This window comes from Orycteropus afer, unplaced genomic scaffold (assembly GCF_000298275.1).
Source record: "Orycteropus afer afer isolate SDZICR_OR568_19922 unplaced genomic scaffold, OryAfe1.0 scaffold00294, whole genome shotgun sequence".
Classification (NCBI taxonomy): Eukaryota; Metazoa; Chordata; class Mammalia; order Tubulidentata; family Orycteropodidae; genus Orycteropus; species Orycteropus afer.
In genome coordinates this window covers 2,390,250-2,411,133 of record NW_006921881.1, presented here as the reverse complement: position 1 = coordinate 2,411,133, position 20,884 = coordinate 2,390,250, and the positions used below count along the sequence as shown (strand labels likewise).

The 20,884-nt window shown below is 47.8% G+C and overlaps 2 protein-coding genes across 2 annotated transcripts; both read right to left on the bottom strand.

The window, feature by feature from the left end:
• Positions 1-2,410: 2,410 nt before the first annotated feature.
• Positions 2,411-11,774, bottom strand: FLOT1 (flotillin 1). The gene is made up of 12 exons (XM_007951396.2): positions 11,732-11,774; positions 11,375-11,450; positions 11,198-11,288; positions 10,792-10,935; positions 10,517-10,636; positions 10,332-10,427; positions 9,757-9,909; positions 5,556-5,737; positions 5,326-5,371; positions 5,066-5,203; positions 3,426-3,590; positions 2,411-2,443 (listed from the first exon to the last, which is right to left on the bottom strand). Exons 1-12 carry the CDS (start codon positions 11,772-11,774, stop codon positions 2,411-2,413), a joined length of 1,287 nt encoding a protein of 428 aa, XP_007949587.1.
• A 1,721-nt stretch (positions 11,775-13,495) lies between these two features.
• Positions 13,496-14,075, bottom strand: IER3 (immediate early response 3). Its single transcript, XM_007951392.1, has 2 exons — positions 13,866-14,075; positions 13,496-13,756 (listed from the first exon to the last, which is right to left on the bottom strand). Exons 1-2 carry the CDS (start codon positions 14,073-14,075, stop codon positions 13,496-13,498), a joined length of 471 nt encoding a protein of 156 aa, XP_007949583.1.
• Positions 14,076-20,884: the final 6,809 nt, after the last annotated feature.

Genomic DNA, 20,884 nt, shown 5'->3' with positions numbered 1-20,884 from the left:
CATGGCTACCATCCTTAGTACAAGGGATGAGCCCATGGTAGCCAGAGGAAAAGAAAACCAAGCTAAGGCATAGTAGGTAGAAGTCATTAGAAGGAAAGGGTTAGGATTTTCCATCCTAGAGCAGTTTTAAAGAGAGGAATCCAGGCTGTTACCCTGCTCCTCTCTCAGTTTCAGGGGAGGTTTAACAGTATTATCTCCATTTCCAGTTTTCCCTCCAAGCTGTCCTGAGCTCTCATTTTCCTTTGGAGAGGTCTGCCCCATTCAGTCATGTGGGATCTCTCTACCTCCCCTGCTTCACTTCCCTCCCACATTGGATTCCTTCCTCCTCTGGCTCAGGAAAGGGGAGGACAGGCCAGCCTTGGTCTTGGAGCCTCCAAAAAAAAGCCTGCCTTATCCCCAAAAAACAGATTAACAGCCCTGACATGGCAAGGTATGTACTGCCACCTACAGGTTTGAGTCAATTCCCCAGAGGGAACAGGACATGTTCTGTCATCTTGAAGCATCTCATCTCTTCCATTTGTATTGCCTTTCTTATTTCTATCCTTGTTTCCTTGCCCCCCCCATTCTACACTTCAAATTTCTAGTTGTGTTGAACTTGCTTTTTTTCATATTGAAAAGATGACATTGCCCCCAAAGCCAAAAATAAACAGGAATTGAAAAAAAGAAAACTTGGCAAGATGCGTGCTCATTTAGGGAAAGATGGTGGGCAGATGCACACGGGCCCTGATTTAACTGCACAATCTGCTCTTAGGCTGATGAGACTATCACATTACTTAGCTGACACTCATCCCTGGTAAACCCTCCCCACCCTTAGACACATGCCAGTACCAATCTTACTAACTGGGTAGGCTCAGAATGTAGGCCCAAAGGATGGAAAATGGGAACTGAGGTAAATGTCAAATAGTATGTGGTTTCCAAGGTGATTCCCAGACCAACAGAATCAGCAGGTCCCGGCAACTCAAAACTCAAAAAACTAAACTCGCTGCCATTGAGTAGATTCTGACTCAGTGATGACCCCCCATCAGTTTCTGAGGCTGTAAATCCAAGTGTGCCAGAGGATTCTGAGGAATGCTCAGGTTTGAAAAGTCCTGTATTATACTTTTCTGACTTGTACTCTCTGGGACTTCTCTGGGTTAGGGGTACTTATGGCTCTTTTCTGTAATCTTGTGGGTTTCTCTCATCAATCAGAGACAAAGATGACTGCTGGGGGATGTCTTTTCACCCTGATGGCCCTGTTCTAAAATAACACCCTGTATGAGCCATCTGGAGTCACTAGGTGATGCAAATGGTTAACATGCTCAGCTGTTAACCAAAAGGTTAGAGGTTTGAGGCCATTCAACAATGTGCCTCAGAAGAATGGCCTGGCAATCTACTTCCAAAAAACTAACCATTGAAAACTATGGAACATACCTGCAACACACACATGATCACCAGTGGTCAGAGTCGATACAAGGGTAACTTTCCTGTTCATGATCTACCTAATGCCAGAAGAACTAACAAATCTGTCCTGGAAGAAGTGCCACTGGAATGGCTCCTTGAAAGCAAGAATAGACACTTTGTCTCACTTACTTTGGTCATGTTGTCAGCAAACCATGCCCCAGAGAAGGATATCATGCTTGGTAAAGTGAAGGGTCAGCAAAAGGGAAGGCTCTCAATGAGATGGACTGACACGGGCTGCAACGATGGGCTCAGGTATAGCAAGCATTGTGAGGAAGGCACAGGACCAGGCAGTGTTTTTGTTCTGTTGTACATAGGGTCATGAGTCGGAGCCAACTTGACTGCACATAGCAACAACAATGCTTTTAAGTGCACAAAATGCTTAAAGCTGTTCTGAAACCTGAACAGTCCAAAGCTGAGTATTTCTATTGGCTATGTGATTTTAGGGAGTAATGCAGTTCTCAACATTGCTTCCACTTCATGTTTTCCTGACTAAACCAGCTTTTGGAAACAAAACATTAACTCTACAACATGTAACAACATATAAGTAACTTTTCTCCCATCTTAGAAAGCCTGTTGAAGTGAGGGAGCAAACTACTTGTAGCATTCATTTTGAATTGGTTCTTTATTAATTGTTCATAAGTATCAGTACTTATTAACATTACTTGGCATGTAAAGTTGAAAGCCTCCACACTACCCATCTTGATCGGGAAAAAACTGTAGACCACTGGCTCAAAGTTGAGTGAGTGGCAATGGGGTGGGGCCCCTGGGGAGGGCAGTCTTGGCAGTGTGGGGTTGGCAAGGGGAGAAGCCCTCCCCGCTCCAAGGCAAGGCACAGGTGATTTGGCAAGGAGGGATGAGGGGGAGTGCCCTACTGTCAAAGGGCATGCTCAGGAAGGTTAGCTGGGTTGCATGCAATGGAGACCCTTCAGGCTTAGAACAACTAGGCTGGGCATCGGCGAGGGCTGAGGGCTCAGGCTGTTCGCAAAGGCTTGTTGTGGTTCACCTGCCAAAAAGATAACAGTGGATGACACCTGGAACCAGGTACCCTCCTCCCTCAGGTCCCCCTGAGGACGAATGAGGGGATATTCACCTCCAGGAGTCTTGTAGTTCTTCCCAGCAGTACCCTACCTCACTCCCTTTTCCCAAAGTCATTTGGGATCATGTATAATAGTACATAGCAAATCACTGGAGTGGGTAGAGGGGCCCAGAGCTCTGCTCAGCCACTTCTTGGCTCCCAATCCTCCAATGCAGGCCCCAAGGAATCCAGCTTGAAGGTCATTGATAGTGTTCACTGTTTTTATGTGTATATGTATTTTTAGTTTATTTAATACACACTTATCTTGCCCTTACTATATGCCAGGCATTGTTCTTTGCAAATATTTACTCACGCAACCTCCCCTACAATTCAACAGTGTAGTTACTATTATTAACCTGACTTTAAGGTGAGGAGTCTGAGGCACAGAGAGGTTAAATAACTTGTCCAAGGTCACACAGCTAGCATGCACTGGATCCAGGATTCAAACCAAAACTGGTTCCAGAGCCCGTTCTATGATCTCTACCATGATCTAAAGGTGAATACACTGAGGCACCAAGAGGCAGTGACTCACTTTGGGAGTAATTAACTGTCAATAGGGTTGTAACTAGTTCCATGCACGAGTGGGATGACTACGAGCACAAGCTCCAGAGCCAGTCGTCTTGGGGCTGAAGCCCAGATTCACTGGCTACATGACGTGGGGTGTTATTTAACACGTTGGGAGTTTAGTTTCTTTACCTGGCAAAATAATACATACATACCCCAAAGGTAGTTTTGTGCCATTTCTGTATAAGCGTAGTTTTGTGTCTGGCATACAGAAAGCACTTAATAAATATCGGTAACCTCCAGGTCTCCTGAGCGCTGGCCCAATGGTAGGCCTACTGTGTCATGTAACACAGGAACACAGCAATTCTGCTCCCTGACCCCCAACCTCAGAGAGGGCTCCCCTTACCTGGGAGATGCTGATGCCTGTGAGTCTCTCCACACTCTCCGGCAGGCGGCTCAGGATGTCCAGTACTTCCCCAGTCACTTTGGCTGCCCCCATAGTCCCACTTCCACTGGACACTAGTGTTATCTTATTGGCTGAGGTCAAGGGGCCACTGATCTCCTCGGCTACCTGGTAGGTGAAAGAAGCCTGCTCAGTGCCCAGGAGCTGACCACAGCCTTCCTAACACCACCTACCCTTGGTTTTAAGACCTTGTTCTTACTGAAAGGAGCCCTGATGGTGCAGTGATTAAGTGTTCAGCTGCTAACTGAAAGGTCACTGGTTAGGAACCACCAGTGGCTCCACAGGAGAAGCATGTGGCAGTCTGTTTCCAAAGATTTACAGCCTTGAAAATCCAATGGGGCAGTTCTACTCTTTTCTATAGGGTTGCTAGGAGTTGGAATCAACTCCATAGCAGTGGCTTTGGTTTTGGCTTTCGCTTACTGATAAGATCCTCAGGTAGCCTATGAGTCGGGTCCAACTCGACGGCACATGACAACAACAAAACCACCACCTAAAGTTTGGCGTCTGAATCCACCCAGTATGCCATGGAAGGAAGGCCTGGCACTCCACACCTGTGCATATTTGCGGTGTAGTAAATGACCTGGTATGGCTTTTCTAGCCATAAGTCTTTGTAAACTCCGTGGGGGAATCTGCTGTGAGCAACTGAGGAGTTCCTGATTGTAAAAGTTATCCACCTGGGGTATTTCTGTTGGGAGTGGCACAAAGCAATGTTCTGCGAGGTTTGCTTTCTCTCAGGTGCTTAGAATTCTGATGTTATGATTGGCTAGTTTGGCTACTCCTCAAAGGGAGCCCGCCTAGAGGCAGAAGCGCTCTCTCTCTGAATGCTGGATGAGAAAGATGTGCTCCTGAGAGAAACATGCTCCTGAGAAACACGTGCTGCTGAGAAAGAGACACCGAGAGACATGCGCTGCTGGGAAAGAGATGCAAGAGACACACATTGCTGGGACAGACACTGAGAGACACGTACTGCTGGGAGAAAGACTGAGAGAGACTGTTGGCTGAGAGACAGCGGGCTGAGAGAGACTGAGTGTTTTTCCTGAACTTGAATTGTAGCTTGGTGCTTCCTTAATAAACCCCATAATCTGTGAGTTCTGTGTGGCCACTGCAGCGAATTATCAAACCCAGCAGAAAGGTTTGCTGCGGGAGAAACGGTTGGTGTCAGGATTGGTGAAAGGGCTGGAGGGAGGTAGCATGTCTGGCCTCGCAGGAATAGGCTTTGGGCTACTGATGGTGATTCTGTCTTTCTCCTGTGCGGTTAGAGGAGGTCAAGAGATGTGGCCTCTGTGCCTTTTTAGCAATATTACAGCCAAGAAAACCCTACGGAGCAGTTCCACTTTGTAACACTTTTGTAACACTTGGGGTTATCATGAGTTGGAATTGACTTGATGGCAATAGGGTTTTTTTTTTTTTGTTGTTGTTGTTCAGTCCTACTGATCATCTTTCCTCACTTTGAGCAATGGGTTATAATTTCCACCTGCAATTTACGGTCCCCTAATCTGGCTTTCCCTAAGCCCCTTGTTTCACCCCACCCCTCAGTCACTGGTTCTGGTTCCTCCTCTCCTGGTGCCACACACTCCCCCTACCTGGGGCAGCTTCTCTAGCAGCATGTCTAGCTGAGCTGCATCCTGATACAGCTGGAATGCTTCCGCCTTCTTGGCCATCTGCTCAGCTTCTGCCCGTGCTCGGGCCTCCACAGCAAAGGCTTCAGCTTCCCCACGCATCTGCACAGGGCACAGGACGCTTGTTGTGGTATTGGTTTTGATGGGAAGAGTTAGGCACAAGAGCCTCTTGCTTAAGCATCAACCCCCACTCCCGCCACCAGCCAGCAAGCCACCTAACTCACCCGCACCGACTCGGCCTCAGCCTCTGCCTGCATGATCAGCTGGGACCTGGGGAAAGAAGGGAAGTAGAGGCAGGAGCTGAGGAGGGGCTGCTGCTCTTAGGCAGACAGAGCAAGTCAGGGCCAGGAGGCCACTGCAACTTGAGTTCCGCAGAAGAAGGGCAGTAGTGAAGGCTTCACATCTTCATCTGGGGACACCAAGGTGGTGAAGGGGACAGGGCAGGGGTGTTTACTTCTCTGCCTCTGCTAGGCGCTCCAACCGGTAGCGCTCTGCTTCTGCAGGCTTCCGCACTCGGGCTTCCAGCTCCTTCTCTCGGCGGGCGATCTCCTGCTCCTGCACTGCCACCTGCTGGGCCCGCTCCACTACTTGCACCTGTACCCGCTGCTCCTCGATCTGCTGCTTAGTCTTGGCCACCTGGGGGCAGGGGATGCTCAGAGTCAGAGCTGAAGAGCAAGAGTCCAGGAAGCAGATGGAGAAGGCAGGGCCAAAGCAAAAACAGGAGCAAGAACAGGAAGTTAGGCCCACAGACAGCTCAGCTAGGCCAGTGGAATCCATTTCTGGTACAGAACCTGGGAATGACCTGATGACCCTCCTTTCAGAACCAGTATCGAAGAGTCATAACTAGTCTCCAGGCAGCCTCCACAAGGGAGCTGGACAAGTTGGGACCTGGTTCCTGTTCTTCCCCAGACCAGGCCAAGCATCCTTCTGCTAAGCTCCCATATTAATCTGTTTCTCCTCTACAGTATAAGCACCTTGAGGCCACTGACCACACTGTGACCATGTTAGACATCCACAAAACCCACTGCCGTCAAGTCAACTCTGACTCAGCAACCCTACAGGACAAAGTAGAACAGCCCCGTAGGGTTTCCAAGGCTGTAAATCTTTCGTGAAACAGAATGTCACATCTTTCTCCCACAGCGCAGTTTGTTGTTGTTGTTGGTATGTGCCATCGAGTCGGACCCAACTCAGCAACCCCTCCTTGGGTTTTCAAGGCAGTATCACTACGGAAGTAGATTGCCCCATCTTCCTTCCGAGGAGTGGCTGGTGGGTTTGAACCACCAGCCTTCTGGTTAGCAGTCAAGTGCCTTAGGCACTATGCTACAGAGCAGCTGGTGGGTTCAAATCCCTGACCTTTCAGTTACCACCAAGCACCTAACCACTGTACCAACAAGGCTCTTTACTAGTCACATACGGCTATTTAGATTAGAATGGGACAAAATTCTGTTTCTCAGACACATGAATCACATTTTAAGTGCCCAACATCTCAGAACAAATAGAGAACATTCTCATCATTACAGAAAGTTCTATCTGGATGGCACTGGCCTAGGATGCTCTTGGCCCACAACTCTTTACACTGCTGGCTCATTCCCACCTTTGGGTTTCATCTCAAACATCGTTTCCTCTCACAAGCTACCTCTGGCCTCCCTCCCCAAATCTAATACAGGATCCCCCATTGTTTTTCACAGCACCCTGTTGAGTTCCTTTGTGGAAGTTAAACACTTAGGATAATTACAGTTTGCTGGTCTGATAGAGCCTACTGAGATCTCCAGAGTGTGGCCCCTAGTTACTCTTCAGGTCTGGAACTGAACTCACTCCTGTGGCTTCCAGCCAAACAACAGAAAGGTACATGGGGTGAACATCTACATCAGGTACATACATTCCATGGAGCCATCAATTGTGGGAGAATAGAAGGGCAGTGTTTGCACAGGGAGGTGCTTGGGAGGGCAGGAGTGCATGGGAGGGAAGGACACAGGGAAAATATAAGTACGGGGAGGAAGTGGGAAAGAGCTGTTACATCATAGGGAATTGCAGTCAATGTCATGAAACAAAATGTATATGAATTGCTGCATGGAAAATGAATTTGCTCTATCAATTTTCACCCAAATCACAAAAATTTAAAATACAAAAGATAATTAGTCTGTGATAGTCACTTTACTTGCTTAATAACTATTTCCCATGTTATAATGTAAGCTTCATGAAAGCTGGGGCCTTGTATTCATACTTATTTCCTCACCTCCAATACAATGTCTGGCAGATAGCAGGCACTTATAGATATTTGTTGAAGGAATTCTTATTCCCAAGCACCTACACAGTGCCTGTCACATGTGAGAAACTGACAAAAGTTGAACAGAGACCAACGCAGCCTGCTCTCTTGATTTTGCAGACAAGGAAAGCCATGTTCAATGAGGACTTTATCCACAGTCTCACAGCAAGCTGGTGGTGTCCTCTATACTCTTGTTTCTCAGACTCCAACATGCAAGTGGATCAACCTAGGGATTTTCCAAAATTGCCAACTCTGATTCAGTAGTACTGGGCTGAGGCCTGAGTCTTAGTATTTCTAACAAGCTCCCTGGAGGTAACAATGCTGTCGACAGGCACACAACACTGGAGCAGCAAGGCATGACACCACACTCAATTACCTGTCAAGCCACTCAGGAATTCTTCATCATAACTAAAGCTGTTTTGCACCACATTATGCTTTCACCCTGTACCAACTCTTGGCAAAATAAATTTCTCAAAGAGAACAATTATGGGAGAAAGAAAGGCTGCTTATGCACAGGGAGACAGCTCACGGGGCAGGAGTGCATGAAGGGATGGACACAGGGAAGAGGTAAATATCGGGAGGAAGTGGGAGGGGAGCTATTGCATTGTAGTAAATTGTGGTCAATGTCATGAGACAAAGTGTATGTGAACTGCTGTATGGAAAGTGAATTTGCTCTGTAAATGTTCACCCAAATCACAATTAAAAAAATGTATATATATATATATATATATATATATATACACACACACACACACACACACACATATATATTTATATATACCAAAGATTATTAGTGTGTTACCAGGGGTAGGAGGGTGAGGGAAAGGGGAAGCTTTTGTTTGGGGGGCATTGAGTTTATGCTGATAGTGATGGAATATTTTGGAAAAGGACAGCAATAATGGTAGCACAACATGAAAAATGTCATCAATGTCCCTGAGCTGTACATGTGGAAGTTGTTATGATGGCAAGCGTCTTACTGTGTATGCTTTGACCACAATAAAAGTAAAAAAATAAAAAACAAACAAAATAAATAATAATAATAATAAAAATTTCTTAGTATTACTACCCTTTGGGTACGCAGTTCCCTGGTGGTAAGATGATTAAGTGTTTGACTCCTAATTGAAAGGCTGGTGGTTCAAATCCATCCAGAGGCACCTTAGAAGAAAGGCCTGGTAATCTGCTTCCCGAAGGTCACAGCCTTGAGAACCCTAAGGAGCAGTCTTCCTCCTGCACACACATACACACGGGGCCACACGAGATGAAAGTGACTTGACAGTAACTGGTTTGGTTTTGGTTTTGGGGAAAGGTCTCAAGTCGCTCCCTGCAATAACCGGGCTGCTCACTTTGCAAGATTCGATGTCTACATCTCTATTTTTCTTCCTCACACTTTGTTTTGATCACCGGGGCTAGTGCTAACTGTGGGACACCTCTGTATAAATGAGAAAAAGGCACTTGTTCTCTGGGTGGATGCAGATCATGTCAGAGTGCACATATGGGTAAGGGGACAAATGGCTGCATTTCCACTCTGGTTCACCTCTCATCTGAGAGCCCTTGCACAGGGCACAACTTGCCCCCAAACATACAAACAGCCCTACTGATGTTATCAAGGAGCTCTGGTGGTATAGTGCCTATGGCATTTGATTGCTAACCAGAAGGTTGGCAGTTTAAACCCACCAGCCACCCTGTAGAAGGAAAACCAGGCAATCTACTTCTATAAAGATTTATCACCTCGGAAATCCAAAGGGGGTCGCTAGGAGTCAGAATCCACTTGATGGCAGCGATTTGGTTTGGCTGGTTTACTGATGTTATCAGGAGGCTTGGTAGTGCAGTGGTTAAACGCTCAAGTGCAGACTGAAAGGTTCAAACGCACCAAATGCTCTGTAGGAGAAAGATGTGGCTATCTACTTCCATAAAGATTGTTGTTGTTGTTGTTATGTGCTGTCAAGTCAGACCTGACTCAGCGACCCCTCCTTGGGTTTCTAGAGGCAGTATCTCTATGGAAGTAGATTGCCCATCTTCCTTCCGAGGAGTGGCTGGTGGGTTTGAACCGCCAGCCTTCTGGTTAGCAGTCAAGTGCCTTAGGCACTACGCTACCAGAGCTCCTCCATAAAGATTATAGTCTTGGAAATTCTATGAGGCAGTTCTACTCTGTCCTATAGAGTCACTGTGAGTTGGAATCAACTTGACAGCAATTGTTCCCCTACCCTGCCCTTTTTTTTTTCCCAGCTGAAATGTTTGGGTCTTTTCTCATAAGAGGAAATAGAGTCAGAAATGGAGAGCTAGGATAAGAAATGGGATCAGAGAGAGACCATAAGCAACAGTGGAGGCCTGGGAGGAAGAGAAAGGGGCCAGTCTAGCCTAGCTATCTGCCCAGTGTGCTGGCTCTGACCTGAAGCTGATAGGCCAGGTCAGCTTGTGCTCGGCGGGTGTTGACCTCGATGTCGTAAGCAGCCTTCTTCAACTCGTAGTCCCTCTGGGCCTTAGCCATCTCAATCTCACTCAGGTACTGGGCAGACACCTTTTCTTGCTTAGCTTTGGCCTCCTGTCCAGGCAGAGATCAAGTAGGAAACATTAGGGTAGGGAAAGGAAGGCCATAGGTATGATAGCATGCTGCCCACCAGGCTACCTTACTTGCCCCAAATTTAGCTTCATCTATTTCCCCTGTGAAGGAGCTCTGGTGGTGTAGTGGGTAAGACATTTGGTTGCTAACCAGAAGGTCAGCAGTTCAAACCCACCAGCTGCTCCACAGGAAGAAGATGAGGCAATCTATTTCTGTAAAGATTTATAGCCTTGGAAACTCAACGAGGGTCGCTATGAGTCGGAATCGACTGGACGGCCATAGGTTTGGGTGGATTTATTTTCCCTATGTAAGCCCAGTGCCACCAGCCCGTACTCAGTTGTGCCACTTCTCTCCCACCAGTGCCCAATAAGCCTATGAGGATGGAATGACCCAATCTCTCTCACCCGGATCCCAGCATCTCTCTTGGCCTCAGCTTCCCCAATTCGAGCATCTTTTTGGACCTGAGCAGTTCGAGCCTTCCCCAATGAGTGCAAATAGTCCTGTAGGAGAGATGCAGAGATCAGAGTCCCTGGGAAGGTTTTAAAAGATGGAAGTAGGGAGGCAGGGAGGATCAATTGCCTTTGTTTACCTGGTCATCGTGAATGTCCTTCAGAGTGTAGCTAACCACACTGATGCCCATGTTGACCAGGTCTGATGAAGCGACTTTGAAAACTTGTTCTGAGAATTTCTGCCTGTCCTTATATATCTCCTAGGATAACAGGATGGTGGGAAGGAGGAACTTAAGCTCTCAGATTCCCTGACCATTGTCTCCTACAGACAGATCCATTTAGTTCTTGGGACCCACTCATTCTGGCATCCCTTCCAAAACTTTTCTTGGCCCCAGGCCCTAGCCCTCAGGCCCACCTCCACAGTCATGTGGGCCATGATGGCCCTCTGGTGGCCCTCCAGTGTCTCCAATGCAATGTGGGCAATCTCAGCCTCGGTCTTACCCAGGAACATCTGGCAGGCGGCTGCCAACATCTCCTTGTTCTGTCCTTGGATTTTCACCTGTAACCAGAGTGGATATAGGGAGGCTGTGGTGGAGGTCTTATGAAGCCAGGGAGGAAATCCTCAAAGGAAAGCATCTTCCAACTCAGGGATAGAAAGGAGGAGCAGTCAAGTGTCCTGGGGGTGCCTAGAGAAGGTGAGACTAGCAGAGAAATTTCTCTTCAGTCATCAAAGGTTGGCAAGGCCACAATCAGACTCAGTATCTGGGAGAGAAAGGGTGATGGGGAAGTGAGCTTTGGGGGAAAGGCTCTGAAAGCCTCACCTGGGCAATGCCAGTGACTGAGATGGGGACCCCGTGGCGAGTATAAACCTTTTCACTCTTGACATTGAGGGTTAGTGTGTTGAGAGAGATCCTAGGGGAAAAGAAAGTACAGACAGTGAGAAGAAGAAAACAGAGAGAAAATGGAGATCCCCCGTCCCTGGTTCTCTCCATACCTACCTCTGGATTTGCTGGATGCAGGGCAGGACAAAGACACGACCTCCAGCCACCATGACAGGGGGGCTTCTGCAGAAACCTGCAAGGTGAGGAGTAGTGAGTGGTCATGGCTGTGGGAGAGCTGGGATGTGAAAGACTCTGAGGAACTGAGGGGTGGGAACAATCCATTGGAGGGAAGCCTGGAGCTGGAGGAGGAGCAGTCCAGATCTGGAAGGGTAGTGGCTGGGAATGATAACTGATATGGCAAGCTGCCATCAGGGTGCAGAAGGCTTGATCTGGGGAGCTGAAGGGAAAGGGGGAGTGTATAGGCTGGATTCACAGAGGTTTTGGGGTCAATGGCTGAAGAAGAACAATACATACCGGAGACTACCATAGCCTCATTTGGGCCACAGGTGAAAAACATGGTTCAGGGCGGAGCTAGAGGAGAGAGAGAGAGATAGGGCCTCTGCAGATGGGAAGGGGGGCTGTGGCATCGGCTGGAATCAGTCCTTTTCCTTCCCGGCATCCCTACTCGGTTGGCATCCGCTATGGCCCAGGCCCTTCCATACCCGTGAGCCTGCTAAGGCTTTCCTCTGTGCAATCACACGGACCCCCAACGACCCACTCTCCCGCCTGCTAACGACCATTCCTTTCCCCTGGATGCGTCCCTCCACCGGTGCGGACGTCTCCCCTTAATCGCAGAAAGCTCTTCAGCGCACAGGGATCCTCCCGGATCATTTCCCTCCTCCAAGCTTGTCTGCAGCCCCAGATCCCGCCTCCCCTCCCCCACTCACTTACCCGGACGCAGGCAGCGGCCTGCAAGGGGCTCGGGAAGGGCAGGGGTGCGCAGGGCACCCCCAGGAGCGGAATAGGACCCGCTAGAGTGCGGAACTTGTGTAAGCCACACCCGCAAACGAGCGTGCGCCCCGCGCCTGACCGCACCCTGTTGCTGCGGCAGACGCGACCCCGCCCCCAGCAGTGGACCAACCCCCTGCCCGGGGCCTGGCTCTCGTTCCGCCCCGTTCCCGGCAGGCTTCGCTCGGGTCTGCAGCCCGCCCGGGCCAACAGCAGGGGGCGGGGGTAGGAGAAGAAGGGATGGGGGAAGACCGCCTGGGAGCCGGGGTGGAGCCCCTAACGCCGTCCTTCCGGAACAGAGCTCCGCCCAGTTGTCTTTCCGCTCGCCCCGGGACGTGGGACGTGACCTTCGTGGGTTGAGGTGTCGGACACCCATGGTGAGGAGGTTGCCTCATTTCGGATTAGCCCACGGAAACTGACTGGGAAAACCGCAGACTTGACCACGCATGACAGCATCCTGTGGGCGGATGCCAGGGTCCGGGACTCCGGGGTCACAGGAGAAACAAGGGTTGGAGACCTGGCCAAGGCCCCTAGCTCAGATCTTTGGCGCCTGAAGGCGAGCAGGGACTGGGGAATCGGCGCTCGCAAAGACACACGCAAATGACAACTGAGAGTAAATCAAGTTTATTTGTGTTCACAGAACATACAAAGCGACCCCAACAGCCGCACTCTGACAGCCCACCGACCCTCGACCTCGCAGCCACCCCTTAGGGGCAACTTCGGAGAGATCAGGGAATCAAAGGCCATGGACCTTATCCCCAACGGTCCACCAGAGCCTCACACAGTAGGCCCGGAGGAGTTGAGACTTAGAGAACAGAGAGTGTCACCCCCTAAAGCTACCACCCACCACCATCGTGGACTCCCAGCTTGAGCACCCTACCCAACCCGCGTCCTCACCGTTTCCTCATCTAATTTCCCTCAGTTTTAGGCGCCCCGTCTTGCAACGCCACAACTACAACAAATACCAAGAGAGCTGCATTTCCAGCAGGGGGACACATCTCGTACCCTGCATAAGTTAAAATAAATATCACATACACCCCTTCATCACCTCGGGGGACATAATATAAATACACATAAATATTAATTAGGAGCAATGAGAAATAAATTAACGACGCTCTCTCCCCGCTCCGCCCGGGCCTAGATCGGGGGACTCTGCATCAGCCGGCTTCTCTGCTGTAGTGTTGAGTTGCCTCGGTAGTCCCAGTTTGGGATACGGCCTCGCGCCCCAGGTACGCCTGGTGTTTCTCTGTTTTTTTCAGATTCGTATTTTTGGTGGTGAGGCGTATCGGGTCAGAAGGCGGCCGGGTGTTGCTGGAGGAAAGTACTGAGGTCCAGAGCGTAGTCTGAGGACTCTGAGGTCAGATTAAGCGGCTCGAAAACTGGGGGCACATGGATGGGCGCAGGGGAAGTGTCACTGGGGGCGTCTTCCGAGGCTAGGGGCACCGGCACCCCTTCTTCGGCCATCAGGATCTGGCAGAAGATGATGGTGAGTAGCAGAAAGAGAAGCCTTTTGGCAGGATTTGGTTCCTCGACTGGCAGTTGGCGCCGGACCTGAGAGAGAGAAGAAGGGACAGATCAGGTCAAAGCCCTGAACTTCAGGCGGTTCTTCCACAGCGTCAAGGTGGCGCGCTCCGCGGCTGCCCACTTAAGCAACACTTACCACTCGAGGGTAGAGGACCCTGCGGCTGCGCTTGCGGGGCCCGCGACAAGAGCTGGGACGCAAGGCGGGGGCCGCCGCGGGCTCCGGGAGAGGGTCGAAGGTGAATATCTCGGGACCGGATCCTCGCCGGGGCTCCGGGCTAGTGGCGGGGACAGGCGTTGGGGCTCGCAGGACAGTCATTGTAGGCAGGGAGCTGCGGGAGTGACACATGTCGCCCTGAGCCGAGCGGAAGGCGGAGTGCGGACAAGCAGCTCGGCGGAGGTAGATATGCCCGCGGAGAGACAGGGCGGCTCCTCCTCAACTCCTCCCCCGCGGGCCGGGGAGCCTCAGGCAAGAGACGGCTGGAAATTCCAACCATTAAACTGTGGAGGGTGGAGACTTGGTTTGTGCAACCCTAGGCGCCAAGTGTGTTGTGTGTGTGCGTGTCGTGTGTGAGTTGTGAGTGGGGGTGGCGAGATCCTGGGCTGCGGACATATGTCGGGACACGTGGCAGCTGGAGTGAGGCCCATATACACGCATAGGAGGTGGCTCAGCCACCAGACGCATCACAAGACCCATCACTGGGGGAGGCAGAAGGGCTTGCAAAAGAACGTCGGGCTGTTTTGCTGCTGTAAGGACCCGGTAAGGTTAAGGAGTCACCGTTACACATGCATGCTCACATACTTGTAGGTACATGTGGAAAAACACCCCAGGGCAGAAGTCATTACAGAAACAACAAAGGAGACTAATAGAAATTAACACACTAGGACACATAGTCACAGCCCTGCCTGCCTTAGCATGCAGGAAAACACACACACACAGACCATGCACACACCTAACACATCATATATACACATCCCACTAGCACACACACATACACACCCTACACACATTACACCACACACACAACACATAACACCTCATTTGTGCACACTATGCATCTACACACACCTTATGTACACACCACATATGTACACCACACACACATACGCACCACACATACCACTCACACAAACCACACACATAGACCCTACCCAGCAAAAGTTCAGAGATTTCACTGCATTGAATCCCCAAGAGTATGGCCCTTAGGCACCCTTGGAGCCGTGAACTGCACTCATCTCTACAGCTCAACTTTCACCCAAACAATGGATAGGCCTGCAAAGTGAACCTTAACACCAGGGAGGTATGCACTGCTTAGAACAATCAACCAAACAAGATCAGAGCAGCATTTGCCCAAGGATAAGGCTCAAAAGACAGGGATAAGAAAGAAATGGGGAAATACAGGGAGGGAATGGGATAAATGCTGTTAACATTGTGGAGATTGCAATCAATGCCACAATCCAAAGGTATATGGAATGCTAATTCAAAAACAAATTTGCTCTTAAAACTTTCACCCAAATTACAATAAAAAGTTAAAAAAATAAATTCACTTTACCAGAGACAACCCTGCAAAGCTACTCAGTTAAGTGTGTACAGGAATATTCACAGTCTTGTGCAGAGGACTTCAAAATACAAAGGCAAGGGGTCAGCATCCACACAGATTTGTCCCTTGCTATGTGCATCAAACAAAATTTATGTGAACTTTTCAAACTGTAAGGCATTATATAAATGTAGTAATGGTAGTCACCAACTTAAGACCAAATGGACACATTTTTGTAACTGCTTGTTACTGATCGAATTATGTTTCCAAAGAAATATGTATTATAAATCCTAACCTCAATGCCTGTGGTTACAATCCCATCTGGGAATGGGTTGTCTTTGTGACATTAATGAGGCAGAATTAATATAGGGTATATTTTGAGTCATCAATCTCTTTTGAGATACAGATGAGATTAAACAAACCAGCAGAGCAGAAATGGGGGAAGATTGATGTCAAGCCACATGGATCTCCAAGGAAGCAAGGAAACAAGCTGAAGAGACAAAGACCTTCCTCCACAGGGAACAGAAAGATAAAGACTTCCCCCAGACCCAGTGCTCTGAATTCAGACTTCAAACCCACCAGCCACTCCTCAGAAGGAAGACTGGGCAATTTACTTCTGTAGTGATACTGCCTCAGAAACCCAAGGAGGGGTCGCTATGAGTCGGGTCCGACTCGACGGCACATAACAACAACAACAAGAACAATACTTTGAGAATAGAAATTTCTGCTTGTTAAAGCCACCCACTCATGGTATTTCTGTTATACCAGCCCTAGATAACTAAGATACTGCATTAGAGACAGTTGCTTATGGATATAAAATGTAACATATTTGAGTATTCACCTGCGCCAGGCACCCTGTTAAAAGGTACTGTTGAAAGTACTGAGGTTAGTTTCAATGTGAAGTGAGTGAAGCAAGCTAGATAAAGTTGACACCTCAACCTTGAGAGGCTTCCCTTCTGTTGTGGGAGGGGACCATGACTAGGAGAACTCTCTTGCGGGTCTTAAGGAAACTTAAGACTAAGTATTAAGGGGGACTTAAAAGAGTGTTCACGCCCCCCATCTAATAGGTCAGAGAATGCTTCATGAAAGAGTGGCATTTGTGATAACCTTGAACAGTGGGTGGGATATGACAGATTCAAATGTGGAGTATGACTGTGTGAGAAAAAGAATGGAATCAGCAAAGGCCTTGAGCTGGAAAAGTACAGGATGTGTTTAGGGAATTGTTAGAAAAACAACCTTACAGTAAGTTTCCTGTAAAAGAGTAGTGGGTGGTAATGTCTGGAAGAAGTTGGGCAAAATGGGGTGAGCTTAGTTGCCAGGCTAGGAGTCTGGGTTTAACTCCAGATGCTTTGTGGGCCAGAGGCTATCATAAAGGAAGGATTTCAAGTTGGGTACTGGCTGGGATGAGGAATATGTCCTGGATGGGGAGAGATTGAGGCAGGAGACAGGAGGCTGTTGGAGGGGTTCATGTAGAAGGTCATAGGGCCTGAAGTGGGCCATGGCAGAGTGAAGGGGTGGCTGGAAGAGACATTTCTAGCATACAAGCCAAAACCAAACTAGTTGCTGTCAAGTCAACTGGACCCCATGTGTGCCAGAGTAGAACGTGCTCCATAGGTTCTCTGTGGCTGTGATCTTTCTGAAGTAGATCACCAGGCTTGTCTTCTGAGGCACCTCTGCTTGGATTTGAACCTCCAATCTTTCAGTTACTAGTTGAACAGTTAACTGCACCATAGATTTTGGCAATGGGATAGATGTTATTATGGTCAGGGAGCAAGGGTAGGAGCAAAATGGGGCACTGACAGCAAAAGGTAGAAGGGACCAAAGATAATTCCAGGAATTTGAAATGTATTATGCATTATGCCTGAGGCCCAGATGCAGACATGTATATCTTTTGTTAGAGGCTGTGTGGTGCAGTCTTTGTGTCTTCCACAGAGCCCAGCTTGATGTCTTGCACGGAGTAGTTGCTCAGTCATCTTGCTAAACGAAAGATGAAAAGGCAAAACTATAAGTGCACATACAGTATTCATACACTGACTTGATACGCCAGGTTTTTGAGACGGAAACACACTTCTCTGAACCCCACATACAAATTTACAGTATTTTAAGGAAAGCTGAAGGAGCCTGGGTGGTACAAGTGTGACAGCTACCAACCTAAACGTTGGCAGTTTGAACCCACCCAGTGGCTCTGTATAAGAAAGGCCTGGCAATCTGCTTTTGTAAAAATTACAGCCAAGAAAACCTTATGGAGCAGTTCTACTCTGTAACACATGGGGTCAAAATTGACTTGATGGCAGTGGGTTAAGGAAAGTAGGGACAATTCTTCTGTAGATGCCAAACCAGAAACAAAAAGGGCTATTTTTTTTTTTTTTTTTTGGTACCGAGGATGTGTGGGGAAGAAACAATGGGACTGTAAATACATTATTGCTGTATATACAATTACTTCCTGGCCGTATATGGCACTTTAATTGACACCCACAACTCTTATCTAAACACATGAGATCTCTTCTGCATTACACATTTCTTCCTGATCATAAAACACACCCTCTCTTCAAAGATACCCCTTTCCCATGCCTGCCTTTCACACCTGCCATCATTCTTACATTCACACCCAGAGCACTCCCACTCACACCTTTATTCCAAAGCAACTCACACAGTATACAGTTGCCTGCATCAATACAGAGCTACTCACACATGTAGCCAGACCCACAAGTTCAACATAAACTGCAAGAGGGGAGATAGTGATGATTGAAGAAAATTGCTGGTAGAAAAAAGCAGGAGGCAATTAAGGACAGGAATGCATAACTTGTTTATTATGGAAAATTTCCCAGGGCATTAGGGAAGGGTGGGAAGGAAAAATGAAGGGGGGGGGGAGTTGGGATTTTGTTTCAACACTACTTCCCACATCTGGAATCTGGGTGTCCAGCTGGGCCTAGTTGTCCTCGCTGTCCTTCCGGCATAGAGAGACCTTTCTTTGTGGCCCAACCAGATGGGACAAAGAGAAGACTCGAGAACCCAGTTTGCTCACCATTCCTTCTTAACCAACTGTGTCTAGAAGGCTGGCAGTTCAAACCCACCAGCCACTCCTCGGAAGGAAGGTTGGGCAATCTTTCATAGTGATACTGCCTCAGAAACCCAAGGATGGGTCGCTGTGAGTAGGACTGGACTCAGACGACAGTGCATGCATGTGTGTGCGCAGACCTAGGGTTCTGTCCCCACTCCCTCCCTGCTACACCAGAAGCCAGGGAAAAGTTTGGAGTGAATCATTAATCATTAAGCCCCAAGGAAATTGTGAGGGTGAATGAAGGCCAGAAAGTTCTAGGGGCTGAGACCAGTGGCTGGACTGTTTACCACGGTTCCAGCCCTAGAGAAAGAGGCCTGAGCCCCTTCCAGTCTCACCTCTCTTCTTCCTCCTCATGTTTTTCCCATCTGCCCTAAGATCACTGTGTTCCTTCATTCCTTTCTTGTGATTTGTTATCTCTTTTGATCTGTTATCTGTTATCTACTAACCTCTTTCTCAACCCCTTGTTTTCTTCATAGCACTTACTACAACAGGGTATCATTTTAGGTATTTATTTATTTTTGTTATTATTTATCCCCCCTACTGCAATATAATCTGCATGAGTATGCATGACCTCATCTGCCCTATTCCCCATTGTGTCTCTGTCCTATCTTCAGTGCTTTGCCTGGCACATAAAAAACCAAAACCATACCAGTTGCTGTTGAGTCAATTCCAACTAATGGCAACTCCTCAAGTGTTACAGGGTAGGAAATGCTTCATAAGCCACTGCCATCAAGTTGATTCCAACCTATAGTGACCCCCAGTGGGTTTCCGAGGCGGTAAATCTTTACAGAAGTAGATTGAGCTGTCTGCCTTCTGTGGAGTGGCTGGTGGGTTTGAGCCATCTACTTTCTGGTTAGCAGTCAAATGCCTTAGGCACTGTGCCACCAGAGCTCCTTGGACTGCTCCGTAGGTCTTCTATATTCATTGTCCAGCTTTTGCGTGCTTTGGAGACAACTGAAAATATGGCTTGGGTCAGGTGCACCTTAGTCCTTAAAGTGACATTAGATTAGCAAAACAAACCAAACTCACTGCCATCGAGTCAATTCTGACTTATAATGACCCCATTTGGTTTCCGATGCAGTTTTTACGGAAATAGATCACCCCATCTTCCTTCTGAGTAGGGGCTGGTGGGTTTGAACCACACACCTTCCAGTTACTAGTCAAATGCCTTAGGCACTATGCCGCCAGAGATCAGTGCAAATCATTTGCACACACAGTATGGCTGTAATCTCTTTCTCCCTTTGTTGATATTTTATTGTATTTTTGGTGAAAGTATATACAGCAAAATAGGTTCTCATTCAACAATTTCCATACATAATGTCTAGTGATATTGTTACATTCTTCACATTGTGTCAATATTCTTATTATTTCCCTTCTAGTTGTTCGATTCCCATTAACCTAGTCTCACTGCCTCACAACTTTTTCATCTAGGCTTTAGAGTAACTGCTGTCCATTTGGTATCAGACTGATAATTTTTTTTAAAGAGGGCAGTACTCAAGGGTGACTTTCTTTACTCTTTGAGCTAACCTGTTATTTAGTTGAAAGGTGACTTCAGGCAAGAAACACATGAAGAAATGTTCACCATCATTAGCCATTAGAGAAATGTAAGTCAAAGCAACAATGAGATACTATCTTGCCCTGGCACTAATAGCAAAGTTCAACAAGACAGAAAATAACAAATGCTGGCTAGGATGTGGAGAGATTGGGACTCACACACTGCTGATGGGACTGTAAAATGATACGACCACTGTGGAAAGCAGTATGGTGATTCCTTAAAAAGTTGGAATTAGAAATACCATTTGATCCAGCAATTCCATTACTAAGTATATATCCTAAAGAAGTGAAAGCCAGGACAAGACAGATATATGTGCATCCATGTTCATTGCAGCACTTTTTGCAATAGCCAAAAGCTGGAAACAACCTAGGTGCCGATCAAGAGAACAATGGATAAGCAAACTATGGCACAAACACAAAATGGAATACTATGCAACCCTAAAGAGTAATGTAGAATCTGCAAAACACTGAATAATGTGGATGAACTTGGAGGACATTATGCTGAGTGGAATAAGTCAATCATAATACAAATATTGTATTAGTTCATCATTGTAAAAAATCACGGAAAGGTTTATATATGGAAGGAAACTTTCTTTGTTGGTTACCAGGGATGGGAGGCGAGGGGAGATAATACTGCAAAAATAAAATAAAATAAATAATAAATGTGGGGAAAAAATAGGTGACTTCACGGGATAGTTTTGGTTTAAAGTGTGAAGAGTATCTCAGGGCAATGGCCTGGGGGATTCCTGTTGGCTATAATCTTAACAAAAGCAGATTGCCAGGCCTTTCTTCCCTGGTGCCACTGTTGTTGTTGTCAGATGCTGTCGAGTTGGGTCTGACTCATAGCCACCCTATGTACAACAGAACGAAACACTGCCTGGTCCTGTGCCAGCCTCACAGTCCTTGCTATACCTAAACCCATCGTTGCAGCCACTGTGTTAATGCATCTCGTTGAGAGCCTTCCTCTTTTTCATTGACCCTGCCAATCTTTAGGTTAGTGTTGTT